The sequence below is a fragment of the Aptenodytes patagonicus genome, chromosome 2 (assembly GCF_965638725.1).
Source record: "Aptenodytes patagonicus chromosome 2, bAptPat1.pri.cur, whole genome shotgun sequence".
In the NCBI taxonomy this organism is placed as follows: Eukaryota; Metazoa; Chordata; class Aves; order Sphenisciformes; family Spheniscidae; genus Aptenodytes; species Aptenodytes patagonicus.
This window is the reverse complement of record NC_134950.1, coordinates 139,845,481-139,863,389: the sequence shown is the minus strand read 5'-3', so window position 1 is coordinate 139,863,389 and position 17,909 is coordinate 139,845,481. Positions and strand designations below refer to the sequence as shown.

Below are 17,909 nucleotides of genomic sequence, written 5' to 3'. Positions count from 1 at the left end.
ACTAGTGAGGATCTGACTTACAGTTTGTATGAAATAATGTAATAATGTGTATCTTAATTCTACTGAATAAATCTATTAATGGAACACAAAAAGATTTACCATTTCATTAAAAAAAACTCTTTTAAATATTCTTGCACAGATACTCTGTTTTATATATGAAATAGAAAGCTGGCTTTGTAATCCAGTCATACATGACTGTTTGAATAACTTTCTTTCAGGAACTGTAACATTTCTAAGCTATCCAAGAGTGTCAGAAACTAAACAGTGTGATTTTTTTACTGAGTTAATAACAGTTTAATAAAATCACCTGTGGATAACAGCCTACAAATTCTAGCAATATTAAGACACGATTTGACATGCATTGAATAAATGGTTTTACAAAATGCAAAAATTTATTTTTCAAGGTAAGAAATGTGCTGTATTTCATTTCTTGTTAATTAAAGCATACAAAATGATAAATGTATCTGTGAACCATTTTGTTTAGTGGACATGCATGAGGTTGATAGAGATACCGAATACAGCATTTTAAAAGCTATTGTACATTTTGATGGCTCAAAGAAACAAGCTTTTCTGTTCTTTTGGTATGTGCCAGAGCACGTACCTTTCAAAATAGTACTGACCACAACAAAAATTTTTTCCACCCATTTTTGCACCTCTCATGCCTTTTTTTCTCCCCTTGAACTCCCACTTTGAAGTCAACATCCATTAACTGGAGCTTCTACCATTCAGTATTGCTCCAGAGAGATCACTGTCAGATAAGAACTATTCAATTGTATCTATTCCTTATGCATCCAAATAAGAAAAAAGAATTGATAAATAAGACAGGGCCTTTCAGATGACAACACAGAATACCATGTCTAGATTTTTAGTTCAGCCCCAAAATGCACTTTTATAGCAAGAAGAATGTACATTATCATGATCCGTTAGTACTCGTGCGTACACGGATGCCTCCCGTTACGCACCTCTGGCAGCAAACCTCCTAAAGTGGGTAGCGTCTGTTGGAAGAAGAGAATGTTAGGCTGCAACACCAAACAGCTGGGATGGCAAGGGGCACGGAGAGAGCGCTCACAAGGAACATTACCTTGCAGCAGTTGTACTTAAAAAAAACGTACATGGCGCTTTTTTACACATTTGCACAACCGTACTCCCCCAATGTGTTGGCTGTCATATTATATCATTATATTCTGGGAAGTATGTGTGGGATCATTTTATCACCAGCTAAAAATATTAGAAAACCTGAGGACTATATTCTTTTGAATAGTAAAAAGAGATACTTGGTACCTGGGGAGTATTCTTTTTATTTTATCTTCCAAGTCTTTGAATCCTTGTCCAAAGTGAGGAATCTTATTTAAAAAGCTTTCTTCTATACAAATGACAAGTTATACAACATTCATCCTCAAAAAGTATTTCTATTCTTTCTTTATATAGAGGTACCGTCTTTTCCTTTACATAAAACACTGACATTTAGAAATATCATACTCTATCACAGCTGGTATAAGAAAGCAGATGAATAGTAACTAATGGTTTACTAAATAGTTACCTCTTTACATTTTAACTGCTGACACAGAATCCAATGCCAATGCAGCAAAAATCGCTTTTTCTCACCTTGTCTCTTAATCGATAAGTGCAAATCTATTTTTCTGGATTATTTTGTACACAGCTGAGATTATTTAAAACAATTTATTTTATACATTAAACAACAATTTATTTATACATTAAAGAGGATTGTAAAGCCATTAGTGAATGATTAATACCATTACACAGTTTGTCAAGTAATTACTGAAAACTTGAGATTACTTCTATATGATAATTACTTTTTATACTATATGCCTTCAGATGAGGCATATACCCTAATGCCCAACTTGGGGGTGGGGGTGCATAAGGAGAGAACCAAATTCTATGTTAACATGCATAAACTGAAACAGTTATAAAAAAATATCTTATTTCAGAACTCTGAAACTTGAACTTGAAAGATATTGATCAGGGAAATCTGACCGTGGAAGGTCAAATGGAATGCATGGAATACCATGTAAAGGTATCCTCAAATGTTTGCAGGATGAAGGCCATGGAAGTTTAAATATGTGACTTGAATACCAAACTGATGCTTTAGGGGTTTTTTAAGGAACTTGGAGGAAGGTTGCTCCATGATTCCTTAAAGCTATTTTGTTTAATGACATGGGAATCTCCAAGGGATGCAAAACCTGTGCTTTAATATGCAATGGAATATTAGAACAGGTACTCCTAGACTGTTATTTTGTAAATCTGTGTGGTATTCAAGACCTTGCTTACAAAAATTCCATTCCATGCAATTTCTGTCCATAGTTACACAATAACCAAAGAGAATCAAAGATTCAAACACCCTGAAAACTGCAAAAAACCCACCACCACTACCCCAAAACCCTGGGGAGCAATCTATCTGTAAAATCTATTAGGTATCACATCCAGCTAACTACGATTTAGCTGTGCTAAAATATTTTGAAAATTTACTTCATGAATTTTTTTCTCCACACTTCCAGCTCTAACCCTGTGTACATACTCATCAGAAGGGCCAATATTAGGACACCACATCATGCTGCCTTGAAAGCTCATAGAGCTGTAGCACAATACCGAGCTCTACATCCATGGGCTGAAGCTACAAGTCATCCTATAAACAAGATTAGCGACCAATTCACCAGCAAAAATACTGTCCAGTGAGCTGCACATGCCCATACTATAAAGGAAAGGTAAAGCTTCGAATTTATCTGAGAGCTGTCTTGATAGAAACATTTACAGCTAAAATAAACAAACAAACAAATAAAATCACATTATGTCAATCCGAAGGAGGTGTTTTGTCACCCATAATACTAGTAGCCAAAATACGTGGAAAAAAAGACAAGGCTGGAACGGAGATGGTGTCATTTGAGAACACCTTCCCAAATAGCCGACTGCAAGAGTCTTCTGAACAAGGAATCGCTACATGATAACTTTATATATATACTTTGTGCTGATTGTTTAATATGTCTTAATAAAGATGTAAAGAATTACACATCAAAATCACTATCAAGTATTTCTCACTTAGCATGTCGGCCTTAGTTCATTTGGTTGGCTGAAGATAACTTGCCTTACATCTTGCACCCGTTCAACATATACCAAGAGTAGGGCCCAAGACTTTTAATTTAATTTGCAACCTAAAATGAACTTGGGCTATAGCAGGCAATTATATACTTCATCCAAGAAAGACAGAAGAGTTGGAAAAGAATTTTGAAAATAAAAACATGTTAAAATCCAACGGGAGAGAACGTAAGGAATAAACTTACGGACAGACAGTAGTGATGAGTTGTGGGCAGGCAACTAGATATAACTTAAAATGATTGAATGGCTGCCATTTCAGTTTATCAGCATCTTATTATTTTAACATTGAACTGTGTTTGCCGAACAGATAATTAGTTAGGAAGATACATTTTCCTCCAGGGCAATTATTAATTTCCTTCTGACTTCAAAGAAATGAAAAAGCTTTTAGTGTAGATAAGCACACCATTATATTTCAAGTCTGTTTTAGATTCTCAGAGAACTGAATCTGCAATATGATAGGCAACTGAAAAGGAAAAAAGTGTTTTGTTTTGTTTTTTTAAATCTGTTTCCATTGCTATGTCATTACCTAATATTCAACAACCAGATTTAAATTCCACCCCCATAGAAGCATATATGTTCAAATAACTGTTTTTTTTGTAGTATCTTTGTTCAGAAACTCAGAATAAGGCTAGTACTCAACTTCGAAGGATCGAGTTGCTCATAAAGATGCTTACACACTGCACTGACTTTCTGCGCTCCATGTTGAGCTTGGATTCAACTGAGTTAAAACTGATCTGTACTATAATAAAAACAGAAGATTAATTTTAGGATTAAAAACTGGAAAAGGGATTAAGAAAGCTCATTCTTCAACCAGCAACTGCTAGTTCCCTTTTTCTCTCTACATCTCTGCTTTCCTATGTGAGTAACATCTATCTTCCTCACAGGAAAATAGTATTAGTAAAACATATTACCAGACATGGAAAAAATATCTATTGAACTACGTTGCAATTATAACACAGCCATTAGCTATTCTATCTAGTCTCTCTAAATACCAATAGTCAAAGAAAATTCTTGTATGATATTTTCAACTTAATTATGTATTACTTTTTGCCAGCACCTCAACATACTTGCTGTATTTACACATAAGTCTGAAGCTACAGATCATAATGTATATTGTTCAGTTGCACAAGGCACACTGCTTAGCTAAAACATTTGTAATCTGCTGTGTATATTGTTTTATGTGCCTAAATAGAACTAGTTATAAACAAAAAATTTTTGAACATTTGTGTTCTTGTACAATAAAATGCCAAACCAACCCTAACCCAACCCAAATCAGATACATTTTCTCCACCAAAATAAATAACCGTTTATATTTTAAAATAAGAGGTCAAGTGAATTTGACTTATGATGGTATTTTATGTTAGATGTATATAAACAAGTTTACTCTATGATGTATAAAAATTCTATATATATTTTATATATACTGAATTCTCTCTCCATATATATTCTATATTTATATAAAAAGAATTTATGTTAAATGATTTTGTCCTAAAAAGTTATAAACATCTTCACTAGACAAAAGAAAAGCCAAATTCATTCACAAGAGAAAAGAATCAAAAAGTGAGTTGTTCTAAACTTTTTATCATGATGACCAATTTGTCCCAGAATGCTGAACAATGAAGTTGAAAATCGAACACAAGGAAATGTATCCAATTTTAAATTTTATTTCTTTCACTTCTTGTCTTCAATATTACACCAGACCCTCCCCCTTTGAAATAAACTGGTTACTATGGAGACAGTGATAACTGCCATATAGTAACACTCACACCATAATCAGAGTACCTTATGTTTTACAATTTATTCCACAATTTTCTTTTTATTCCACGATTAACAGTTTTAATTATAGTTTTCAAAACCAATGTTAGAAATTAAGTAAAAAATAATTCATTGTAAAACTCACATAAACAATAGGAGACTCAAAGTCATCATACATTATGAAATAAATACGTATTTATTAAATAGTAGGCTTTTATTGGTTGATTTGTCATTACCCAAGGCTATATCTATTTTGGTGGGAAACAGAAAAATCTAATGACTTTCCTACAAACATAAATACGAATTAGAACATCCTACGTGTTCATCAATAAATGGAGCAAAGTAAAGGAAGGCATGAAATGAAGAAGCCAAAATGTATGTTAGCATTTTTCCCTTCCTGTCTTGTAAAGGGGCAGGGGGAGAGAAGCTGTATCATAAAGAGAGACCAATCTTTTTTCTTTACTACTCACTCGTCTCATTCCAATACCCAGTTTTTAACCTGGTTATGATCTAATTCTGTACTCTTGGTAGGCTAGGATTCAATTGAGTTAAAGATTTTTAAACTCACTGCCAGTCAACCTTATCATGAACTTTCATTATGTGCATGTAATTAATTGGGTCCAATGAACAATATCAGCACTGAGTTATAGACTTTTTCCCCCCACCATGTAATTAGAATATAATTACCCACAGGATATCAGAATGATGCAAAACCTTTCCTCTAAATGTGCCCTCATTAGGAAACAAGTCTCAATGTACATTTATTCAATCAGTATGAATTAATTAAAACGTTACCGAAATAAAAGAGAGTAACATTAAAGTGTATCTGACATCTATTAAAAGACTATCACTTGAGATCTGCACACGCAGTTTATAACAAAACTCATTTAACTTGAACAAAAAACTTCACCGTACAACAAGCCTTATATATGGTAAACAGAAAAGTAAAAAGGACTAGTTTTAAAGTTAACAGACTACATTTTACTGAAACATTTAAAAGTATTGCAATGAGATATGAAAAATCTTTATATGGCATTGAATCTAGACAGATACGTGATTCTTTCATGATATACACAGTATCAACTGTGCGAGTTTCCCCTTGGGTTTTTTTTCAGCTGAGAATGTAGCTTATCATATTTAGGAAAGACATTTGACGAGTTCCATTTTGTGCCATTTTGAAGATGGGAGCCTTCTTATTTAACCTAGACCAGTCATCTAATTTTCAGATGACCAGGCATTTAGGTTCTCTCTCCAGCCATTAAGAGAAGGGACAGTATGAGAGGATCACGCCAGTCAGTCTATTTTAGAGGAATCTCTCTTGTGTCTAAAGAGACCCTAAATGAGTAATTTAGAACAGTCACCTGAGCTGAGATGGCTATGTTTAGGGGGGAGAGAGATGTCACCCTTTATTACAATCAGGAAGGGTAGGTTTTTTATTTAGTCTTCACAGTTGCAGCAGTGATTTTGGACATCAATGGATACCTAGGAAATGGAAAAACTGAGAGCATATGGACCTGAACAACAAATTGCAGCTGAGAGACCAGTTTGGTAGCTCTGGTATAATACATGGTGCTGTGAAATGCAATTTATGAAAAATCCCCTTTATCTCTGCAGAAAGAGTCGAGGCTGGACTTCACGAGAACTGAAGAAATGAGACATGCTGGGATGAGAAAGGTAAAAATATGAATGTCCTTAGTTCCGCAAAAGAGAAAAGATGAGGAGGGATTTAGCCTGTACTCTTGAAGGGAAACTTAGGAGAAGACATCTTGGTCTGAGATGAACTCTGACAGTTTTCTGGAAGAAGTATGGACTACCAAAGTTACAGATGGAAGGGAGGGTCAAAACCTTAGGGAGATCAAAGATACAAGATTTTTCAACTTGCTATTTTCCCACAACTCCTATAACTTATTCTGTGGGAGAAGGAGATACGTTCTTCTCTGATACCTCAAAATACTCAAGGATAAACCTGGTACAGAAAGCATTGTGGTTATCTGTGTTTCTTTACCTTCCACATATATGTAGCATTGCAAGAATGTTATTGCTCAGCTGATCATTGAAGCTAAATGTGTGTCCTAGGTGAAGGACCCTTCCACTGTCAGGTACATCAGATTTGATATGTCTGAACACATCATTTGTATGAACAGACACACCTACTATTGTATCTTTAGACAATTTGGCATGGATATATTCACTGTTTTTGCTGTCATTATTGAGAGCGCTGGTTTCACATACACTGAAGTATTATGTTTCTCCCGTAAAGGAAGAAGATTAAAGGAATCCCCGTAACAGGAAATGGGAGAAACTAATTAAAAAATTACTAAGATTACTAAGTACACTGTAATCAATCGTTTCTAGGAGGAATTCCTATTAGCTAGGTCACTGATGTATTATTTGTAATGTAAGTATACTCAGGATTTTAATGCATTTTTGGAAGAAACTACTAAATGAACAAACATACTGTGAAATTATAAAGTTCCCATTAAATCACAGTAAAATATATTTTCCATTCCTAACAATAAACATTGTGCTGAAATACGTGTTTTATGTTACATTATTAGTATGTAATACTGAAACATGATTCTGATACAGGAAAACGTATTTATTTCTGCTTATGCCTTCAAAATTTGCAGATAAAACAAACCTATTCAAGGGTGATTTGACTCTAGAGTGGTTTTATATATCCTCTAAACAACTTAACTAAACTCCAATTGTGGAATAAAAATCTTAATTCCTCTATCCCTCTTCCTCTCCTGAAAAGAAAATGGAGTTACGCAAATATAATTGAAGATGAAATTTCATGCTGAGGCTTTATTCAATTTATAAGAATGGCAAACAATAAATAACAATAAAACGAAAACAGTCCAGTAACAAAATCATAATTTCTACATGTTAACTTTTAAAGTATGACCTAAAACCCTGAAAATTAAATAATGTAAGGCAGAATGTAATCATCCAACAAACTTAAAATAGTATTTTACAATTATTATTCAGAACTTGTCCAGGTAATATCAAAATACTATTACAGACAAACTACAAAACTACTCTTATGACTTTTCAAAAATATTTAAAAATATTTCATAAATATCAAAGCCAGCTTTCCATTGCTTTACCTTCATTGACAGCAATGGAATAGTCCCAGTTTACTCAAGTAGAGGGCCAAAATCTAGCATCCATCCCTTAGCAGATTTATAAACAAAGAGCCAAAAGGATTAATCAGAAAACAAGTAATTTACAATAGGCATGAGTATTATTCTTAATGATCAGAAACAGGTTTAAGATTAGAAGGTATATTTTCCTGTTTTTCCTCCCTGCAATAAATCATTCTTTCTTAAGTTCAAGCATTTCTTACTCTTATTATGAAATGTATTTAAAGTGAGAGGACCACACGTCTGTTCTGTTATGAATATGATGATGCTATGACTTTCGTCAGCATAAAACATCCAATTTAATATATGAATACGTAAGTTAATTCCAAAGCTTTTTTTTCCATGATAAACTGGTCAGCTCTTTTCTATACAACCTACACATAGCATGCATTTTTATTTTCATTGAGTTATTGTTTTGGTGGACAGAGAAATTTACTGTCCACGACTGCAGAATAAAATATACATAATGTTGATACATAGCTTACTGCAAGACCAGTGTCATCATTCTAGGTAACCTCCGGCTTAGATCAGAGACCTCAGCATTGCAGATATACAATATGCATCCCAAGCAAAAACTGTCCATAAGAATAACTTCATTATTCTGGGAAGTTGGATCTATAAAAGATGTAAAATGTAGAAGTGTTCTGCCTATACAGTTTCTGGTAAGTACAGTCTGAGTAAGTGATAAAACCTGAGTCAGCTTCAGTTATAATATGCCCTACAGAAAGTTCATTCTCACATGAAGGAAAATGCAATATGCGGAGGATAAAGCACGCTTGTGCCTGTAGACTCATCAGCCAGGATTACCCATTGTGTTTAAGGTTCACACAGCTCTGTTAATTTAACAAATACTCTGGCAGTCAGTACCACCCTCGTTTTAGCCGTTACCTATGACAAAGGATTACATCTGAAATAAACAACTCACCAATACTACTGGGCAGATTGATGTGGGTGGTAAGATATGGTCCTTCAAAGGTCCACAGTCACATTCAGGTTTTAGATGTGAAGCACATTTGTTATGCAACTACAGGAAGACAGAAAATGAAGATTCAATTTAGAGATTTTACTACTACAGTCTAAGAAAACGTGCATCTTAGAATGGGGTGGGTTTAATTAATCTAATTATTACTAGAGTACTACAAGGAAAATGAAACACACTGCAGTGGAAAGTCTCTTAGGATTGTCAAAACCAATGAATTTATATTGAAGCAGAGAACAGTGGATCAAAATATTTTCCAGTTTGGAAATTGCACATGTGGTCCAGCACACAAAATCAGAACATTGCATGGCAGTGCGGTAACATCAGCATAGTGTTATCGGTGATCAAACCTTCATTTCGGAAGCCAGCTTCTTGCACTGAGATGGGAACTTCGGTTTTACTACTAGTGGACAATCTGGGGTAATTCAGGGCAGCCTTTGGCATTATTGGCATAACTCTGCTTCCTGCCTGAAACTGATAAAGTCACTACGAATTAAATTGTGATGCTGCAATTTCTATGAAAATATATATGAAATATGAGAGAATAATGTAGGAACATCTAAGTGCTTTAAGCTATATTGGGGAAATTTCGGTCTTCATTGAATCAATGTTCAGGCTTCCATTGACTGCTGAGGAACCTGAATTACTCTCCTTTTTCTACTTTATTCTTAGCATTCATCCAGTTTTCCTGAAAGCAATGAGAAGAGTTCTACTCTGAAAACATGGAAAGAATATCCTCAGGTCTGCTGACTAAAAGAGCATTGGCTTACTTCTGTATTGTTAAAAAGGTGAAAGGGAAAAATGTGTATATAACACCGACATAAAATGCCAACAAATAATGATATATTTATTGAAATATTTTGCATTAGCAATCGAAAGTTCTTGTTGGTATTTTAGGATTTAACTCAATTCAAATGTCTCTAAATAGAGTATTTCAACATATATATCCAGCCACAGAGTACAAAGGCACAGTTGTGTGCCTGGATCATGCAAAGCATTCACATTTAAATGGTATACTTCACAATAATATTAGAAATAGCCACAATAAAATACAGCTTCATATTGTGAAATTTGGTGAAAGTTTATTATTTTGGACTCGATGATCTCAAAGGTCTTTTCCAACCTAAATGATTCTATGATTCTATTTCTGCATTGATTCAATAAACTGTGCATTAAGTTCTTCAGGTAACATGCATTTCCCATAGAGATGAGTATTTTATTTTTTGAGAAGATATATATATATTTGCATTAAAGAAAAATAATCAGGATAATAAATATCAGAAATTTTGAAATAAAAATCTTATTTAACAAGTGATTTAACTAGTATAACAGGTAGCATACAGCATTAGTTCAACAGGTTCAATAGCTGTTATAAAATCTGTAGTTCAATGTCTGCATCTGTAAATCACATTTTTCCAATGACTGATTCATTTTCCCTTAGATGATTTAACTATGTCAGTATTAACTCTATTAAAATTACAATAAAATTGTACCAGTTGCTGATGTATATAAGCTTTACTGGTAATATGGTCTTCATAAAGTTATCTGGTACAGTTAATGTTGACATAACATTTCTGAATTTTGAACTGAATGGCACCTAATATTAGCCTTGTCCATATTCATTTATACTGCAAAGTTACCTTTTCAGGCAGTTACTTAGCAACAGAAAATAAAAGTCTAACGAGTTTCGATTTACTCTGAGTATTAAAGCCTTATTGTGAGGGTATTTTGGTAACCCTGTAATCTAAATCATTTGTCATGCTAATTCTCTGCCTCAGTGGCAAGGCTACTTGTACCATAATTAATGCACACCAGGCCATGTTACATCAAATAAAAGTATCTTCACACATTCAGCGGTAATTAGCAGCTTTGCTACTCGGTGGCATGCAAACTTATCTGTGAAAAAAATAGCTTAATCTTCTTATTAGTCTCTGCTGATCTTTGACAACAGAACTGGCGCATAGCAGACAACAGAAATGGTAGAAGATATGTAGCTTTAATGAAAATAACACTTTGATGCAATGAAATAAAATAATATGCATCTCTTCTCAAAAAAATGTTTTAGGACATTTTAAATACATTTCCCCAAAATTCCCTTACCCCAAACCTAGTTCCTTTAGAATATTATCTCCCTCAAAACCAGATGCCTGCAAAGTAGGAAAAACCATATTTGCTGGAGAGAAAACGAGGAAAAAACCATTTACAACACCGTGGTAGAGAACTACAGAGTATATAGAAGAGGGAATCGTGGGCCTGGTTGAGAACTCAGTATAACAAGCCTCCTTAGGGAAAAATATCTTTATATTTCGGGATTTGATTCAGTTATTTGACATTAGAAGTGACCCTATTAGGTCGTAAGACGGAGAGTTATTTAAAACGCATGAAAGAGGCTCAGAATTAGTTGCGTAATAACTAGCTTCCTCTTACATTACAAAAATACGTCCGCAACAAGCCCTGAATGTGGTGTTGTACACAGAGTTGAAAACATACGAAGGATGTGATGATAATTATATAACTTCAGAATATCCATTCAAAAATCAATTATCTGTTAGAAATTTAGAAGTTTTTTCAGTAATAGACATTATTACTATTAGCAAAGAAAGTCATTGCAATAGAATATATAGAATACACAGAATTGCAAGAAAAGTGAATAGATTGAAAAAAAAATAATTTGCAGTATTTTTAAAACATTAAAAATACTCATTTTTCACTTATGTGTCTAATTTACACATGAAGCATAAAAATTAAATAAAAAGATTAATAAAGTTATTTTGAAAATACAACATTACTTTTACAGAAAATAAAAATCTTTAAATTACTGATGGAAATACAATTGCAAAGTTGTAAACCTCAGTGCCAACATTTTCAATTTTGGCTGTCAAAAAATATAGGCCCATTTTTAATTGGAATTTTGATAGAAATTTAAGCATTTAAATATGCACACAAGCACCTAAGATATTTTCAAAAGAATTTAGCCTCTTCCTTCACAGTGATTTCAATGATAAATCATTCCTTGGTATTTCCTCAGTGGATATCAGTTCTTATGGAAGTCTTCTAAATCTTGATGTGTATCTTCAAGAAGTAAAAGGCCTTTACAAATCTGGTCCAGATTCACATGAAATAATGGGAAAATAATTCTTCTGAGGAGCTACAGAATTTGCAGCTTCCTTTGACTTAAGAGGGATCCTTAAATATTATATATTTCTTGAATGATATACACATACTATGCAGATGTAAACACTTCTATATCTAGAGTGGAACACTTATTTATCTATCTAAACACAGATAGCCATTGCCTACGTTTAATTATCTGCATGCAACAATTTTGGATTGGGTGTTTTACTCTCTACATAAATTATCCAAATTTTGACAGCAATCTGGACTACATATTTGCTTTCTTCTAAAATATTGGGTTTTAAGTAATCATAACAGCTTATCACTGAAAGTATCCTGGATCTATTTTCTTTCATGATGTTTCATATTTTGTATTCTTGTGGTAAGAAAATATGTCATAAAACATCCAAACTTGTATGTTGAAAACAAATATTCGCTAATGCCTCAGTCTCATGTTATTATTTAAAACACTGAACAAACAACTGCTGTTCCATAACAATAACAATAATAATAATAATAATGATATCAGCAAAAAAGCAAAAACCCTAGAAGGCGGCTGAATTTAGATTTAGATTTAAATCCTGCCCTGGCTAGGAACAGAAATACTGGCATTGCTCCTTCTAGCATGAAGATCTCACTTATAAGGGCAGTGTTCCTTGAATGTCATTAGTTCCAGTTATTGGTTCCTGCTGAATAAGGAGTGCACAAAAGTTGTATATATTAGACTTGGTGAACAGATTAGTATATTATCAAGATGTCTCTGCTATTATTCCCAGACACTTGAAATCACTGTATCCTACCAGATGTCCTCAATTTCATTTGCCTGTCAGTACACCACAAATTAGGATCTTGCCCTAGCGTCACAGGGACCTTGACTTTCCCCAGTGCTGAAAACTCTTCTATAAGTTTTCTGTAATGTAGATTGGGAATTCTGCTCTTTAGACTGACATATATTATTTTCATTTGTATGTTGCCTTGAAGCAGGGTACACCTTTAAGCATATTTACTTGCAACAATCAAGGACTCCTATGAATATTCTGCATACACCGTTTCTTAAACACACACTACCCATTCCTGATGACAAAACTGAATGAGACCTTTGAACTACGAGGCTATGAAAAAAGATATACAGATTTTTGTCTCTCTAATCTGTGCTAAAGGTTTTACTATAGTATATACTCACTGTGATCTGACACCAAACACAGTGAAGTCCAGTCAAGCCTTGGTAACATTTTATAGTTTTGTGACACTTATCGCATTTTGTTGGACAATTTCCTTCTACCCAGAAATGGTGCATTACCTGCAACAGAAAAGTGTGGATATACATAGAGTTACTAAATTAACAGATACATGGCAAAGTTAATGCTACCCCAAACTTACATCAGTATTCTTTTTGGACTTGACATATGTTTTGATGCAAGATGCAGGAGCTCTTGAGACACAGCGTTCATGGACTGTATACTTGCAAACTGAAAGAAGAAACACATTAATAGATGTTGAGGCAATGGTGTTTCTGACTACATTTTTATGAAACAAACAACGTTACCAGCATTCCATCTCTATATAGTCAATCCAATCAGTCAATGAAAACTCAAACTAGACTGCTTTTTCCATGGACTACAAAAGGCCAATTAGAACAGGAAATATTATGCAAGTGAGAAATCCAAGAACACACCATCATTGCATAACAGGAAATGCTTAATTAAATCAGAGCTCACTAAATTTTTTCACAATAATTCCCAAATGACAAAAATATTAAAGACAAATTGATGACTGCCAAATGGTTTGGTGTGATTTGCTAGTAGAAAGAAATCTGTATTTTACAAACTATAGGCATGAGAGCAGCTGGCAAGCACAAAAATAAAAGCCAATGAATTTATGTTGTTCCTTCTATTGATTTATAAATCTTAAATGGCTGATTAGTCCATTTTCAGATAGCAATTGTTTTCATGCATTCCATGTAATCACCCCAACTTTAACTCTTACTTTCCCAAATACCAACTCCTGAGAAGCCTTTTTTTCCTAACCCCTCTACACCAGTTTTAGGTAACCACTAGCGTTGACCAGGTCTGTAAAGATCACACTAGCTGCATTTGGAAAACTTACAAATGTCAGGGTACAATGCAAAGCTCTCCCGACTTCAACTATAAAACTGTGCCTAGATGAGGAAATAATGCTACAGCTTATACCTGCATTCAATAGAGTCAACTATTAAAAACTGAGAATGAATTTCTCCCTGCATGGTATATGTCTCACGCTTTTGACCTCGAGAGCAATTAAGCACAAAGTACTTCTAAACACCTTGCTTGCACCTATTACACAAACCCAGTGGGAGGCGCAGCCATTAATCAGACAAACTGCAGGGAGTAACATTGTTGATTGGACCATGGAGGGATGGTGCGGCCCCCTGCAGTTTCTTTTTTTTTTTTTCCTCCCACACAATCTAAAATGCAAATAACAAAATCTATAGCAATGTTTTGAAAATATATTGGAAAAGAAGCTTTAGCGAGACAAGGAAATAGTGTAACAGTTTTGTAAGTAGACTCATGCCCCTTGCTGCATGAAGTAACTGAAAGCATGTGGGTGTTCTTCAGATACTCTGGGACCATTGTTCTCACCAAATAAATGCCAAGCACAATAACAAATTTTAAAGAGGTACATTGCAGCAGAGAAAATTGCAACTTGTAAGGGTGGTCTTCTTGGGGCAGTTCACTTTATATAACTTCTCTACACATTTCTGATAACTACTGAAGAAGATGATCTACATTATTTGCTCAATAGAATTTTCTCTTTCAAACATATATGGGTCTTGTATTTCCTCACAAGGATTAAGTTTACATCAGTCTGACGTAAAAAGATATTAAAGAATGTAACATTTCACGATCTAATAGTCAATTCAGCATTTTTATATATATTCCAGTTACTGTCATCAGCACTTCTTAACCTGAAGTTATGAAATTTCTATTTGTTTGAATTTTAATAAATGTATCTCGCTCATTCCATAGTATTGTGAATGAAATTATACGATGTGAAAACGCATATGTGGAGGATTTACATCTGAATTGTTTTAAAGAGATCTGTGGCCCACAGAGGAGAGAGAAATGGTCGATTCCAAAACCCTCATTAATTCAGACTAATCTCAAATTAAATCAATAGAACTGTACAGGCAGAAAGGTCCTGATCAGCTGTGATGGGCTATCTTTCATACCAAAAGTGGAGAAAGTAAGTTACACTATGAAACTGATTAATTTATCAAAAAGAACAATGAAAGGTGACTTGATACCATCATGAGAAGAATACAGTGGGTACTAAAGATCTCATTAATCTAATGGAGCAGGGCATAACACGAACCAATCATTGGAACCGTCTACCAGACATATTCAAATCAGAAAATAGGTCTTAAAAAAAGATGATTAATCATTGGAACACACCACAAAAGAAAGATATGGATCATCCATCTCTTGAAACATTCAAACAGAGACGAGGTATGTTTCAGCAAGATTTGGTTTCTCAAGATGCAGGTTATGAGCTGGTCAAACACAGATTATTAGGAGATACATAGATATAACTCAAGGAATTGAACTGTAGTAACTGCATCTAATAGGCTAATGAAGGTCAAATTAGATGCAGTAGTTTTTCTGTGTTCCTTTACCTTAAAATCTACAACCAGTTTTTATGTCAAAGGATGGCAAGACTGAGATTTATGACTACAAACCAAGTAAACATACAAAACTTTAGAAGTGTTACAGAAACTTGATTTCTGGGAAACTGAGATTTTGATCTCCACAATTAACAAGACAAGAATTCTGTGCAAAATTTGAATAAATACGGGACTTAGATGCTAGTCAAGTTGATATTCATAAGGAATATGAATAATTATTAATAAATACAAAAGAGGAATAACAAAAATATAAGGCTGAAATTTAAGCATGATACTTGCTAAGAGAAAAGAAAAAAAAGGAAAACAGAAAAAAAGAAAAAAAAAAAAGAGGCAGACTCCAAAGGGAACTAACACTGAGAGCTATTATAATACAGAAAACTCCCTCAAACAACAATACTGAAAGCCCAATATCCTGAAAAATTAAAAATGGAACCTTGAGCGCTCAAGCATAGAAGACAAAGGGGGAGACACTAGTGTGCTGGAAATGGTTTTGTACTGGGAAGCTACTAGTTCTTTGTTATGCAGCGAGCGCAACACTTCTAGGAATAGACATGTATGCAAATGGACACTGAAATGCTTATACTCACAAGAACAGCAGAGACCTTGCTTGCCTACTCCGATTAGCATGTTCAAACAAAGATTACAGTAGGCAGGCTTGTTAAAGTGTTTCAGTCTCCATACATGCTGCCCATCATCTTTCACATTCTGCACAGGACATAAAAGAAACAGATTTCACTTAATAAAATAAACAATGAAATATTTAAGTGCCAATAAAAATTGGAGATTGACTCAAGAATGTAAAAGACAAGCTGTTACTTCATTTAATACCCTGCACCAGATCACAGTATAATCATTCTAAATACACAGGCAATGATATAATAAAAAATTCTTCAGAAGCTCATGGACATCCATGTGTTTCAAAAACAACTCAGAAAAAACACCAGGCTGCTGTCACCACTGCAACACAATGCTAGCAATAAATCTAGGCTGATATTAAATTACAGCTAGTACTTAACTAAAATTTGTTCTAGACTAATTCTAAAAATAAAGGTGCTGCAAGTTAGAAGGTAGAACTCCCCAAAATGAACAACAGAAAGGATTTTTTAAAACTACAGAGATATTGTTAATGACCCTTAGAATTAGGGACAGGTATCAATGTATGTGAAGTGGGAAATCTAACCACACCACAATAATACCTATTGCCAGCTTTAATTTATGTTAATCTACTGGCAATAGTCTATCAAAAAGCAAGTATTTAAGAGTGAAATTTACATCCTGGACCTCTTCTCCAAAAATTGAATTCCTTACATTTAAGCCCATGTTTTTCAGTTAGCTGTAGCACTATACTCAAATCTTGCATGAATAGCCTGATCAACTGATCATCACTTACAACTCAGGGGCCCACTGTAACTTATGCGTACAACTAAAATATTATCAAATCATTTACATTTATGAAAGCAAGCTTTCAGTTGCACAATTCTCCTCTTCCTTCTTAATGGAATCATTCTGAGACCTCACTGTTATTAGAAGGTTTTAAAGATTATGTGCACTTGGTACAGATGTTAAATTTATTCTGTAAATTCCAGGTTTCTTGGCAAGTGTGGCCAGCAGACTTTTTCCTTTTTGCAATCATCAGAGGTTTTGATTTAAAAAAAATTAGATCAACCTAATGTAATATCCCTGGATTTTTTTTTTTTAATTTATTTATTTTTTTACCAAATATAACATGCAATAGAACAAAGGCAGTTAATGTTTATCAGCTGGAAATAGGCTGCAGTAGTTTGATTCTTCATTGTGTATTAACGAAACACTATAGTCTTCTTGGTCATTTCATTACCAAAAAGAAATTGTCACATAGCTAAAAGGAAGCCACATCAACCTCTGGTTCTCATCCAGTTTCTGATTTCTCATGTCATCATGTATAGACAATATTCTTGACTAGATCTTCAATAATATGATGGTTTTCACTGATAAGGACAGTCAATGTAAGTCAGTGGACATAAATTTTAATAAAAATTCAGTTTTGTCCTATATTAGCATATACTGCATGAGTTATGTCCTTAAAAATCAGTATTGCTCTATTCTAAGTTATCCATTAATGACAAGTCAAGATGATGAAGACTTCTTCATTGTTGTGGGGAAA

General features: G+C 33.9%; 1 protein-coding gene across 7 annotated transcripts in view; it reads right to left on the bottom strand.

The window, feature by feature from the left end:
* DGKB (diacylglycerol kinase beta) overlaps positions 1 to 17,909 on the bottom strand; it is a 379,491-nt gene that overhangs the window by 237,980 nt on the left and 123,602 nt on the right. For 5 of the 7 annotated variants that reach the window (XM_076331405.1, XM_076331402.1, XM_076331403.1 and 2 more), the window contains 5 exons: positions 16,354 to 16,471; positions 13,486 to 13,574; positions 13,289 to 13,405; positions 8,938 to 9,036; positions 963 to 995 (listed from right to left, as the gene is read on the bottom strand). In XM_076331405.1, the coding sequence (XP_076187520.1) occupies positions 963 to 995; positions 8,938 to 9,036; positions 13,289 to 13,405; positions 13,486 to 13,574; positions 16,354 to 16,471 (456 nt within the window). The remainder of the gene's footprint in view (positions 1 to 962; positions 996 to 8,937; positions 9,037 to 13,288; positions 13,406 to 13,485; positions 13,575 to 16,353; positions 16,472 to 17,909) is intronic. The other 2 variants (XM_076331407.1, XM_076331408.1) reach the window with 1 other exon arrangement.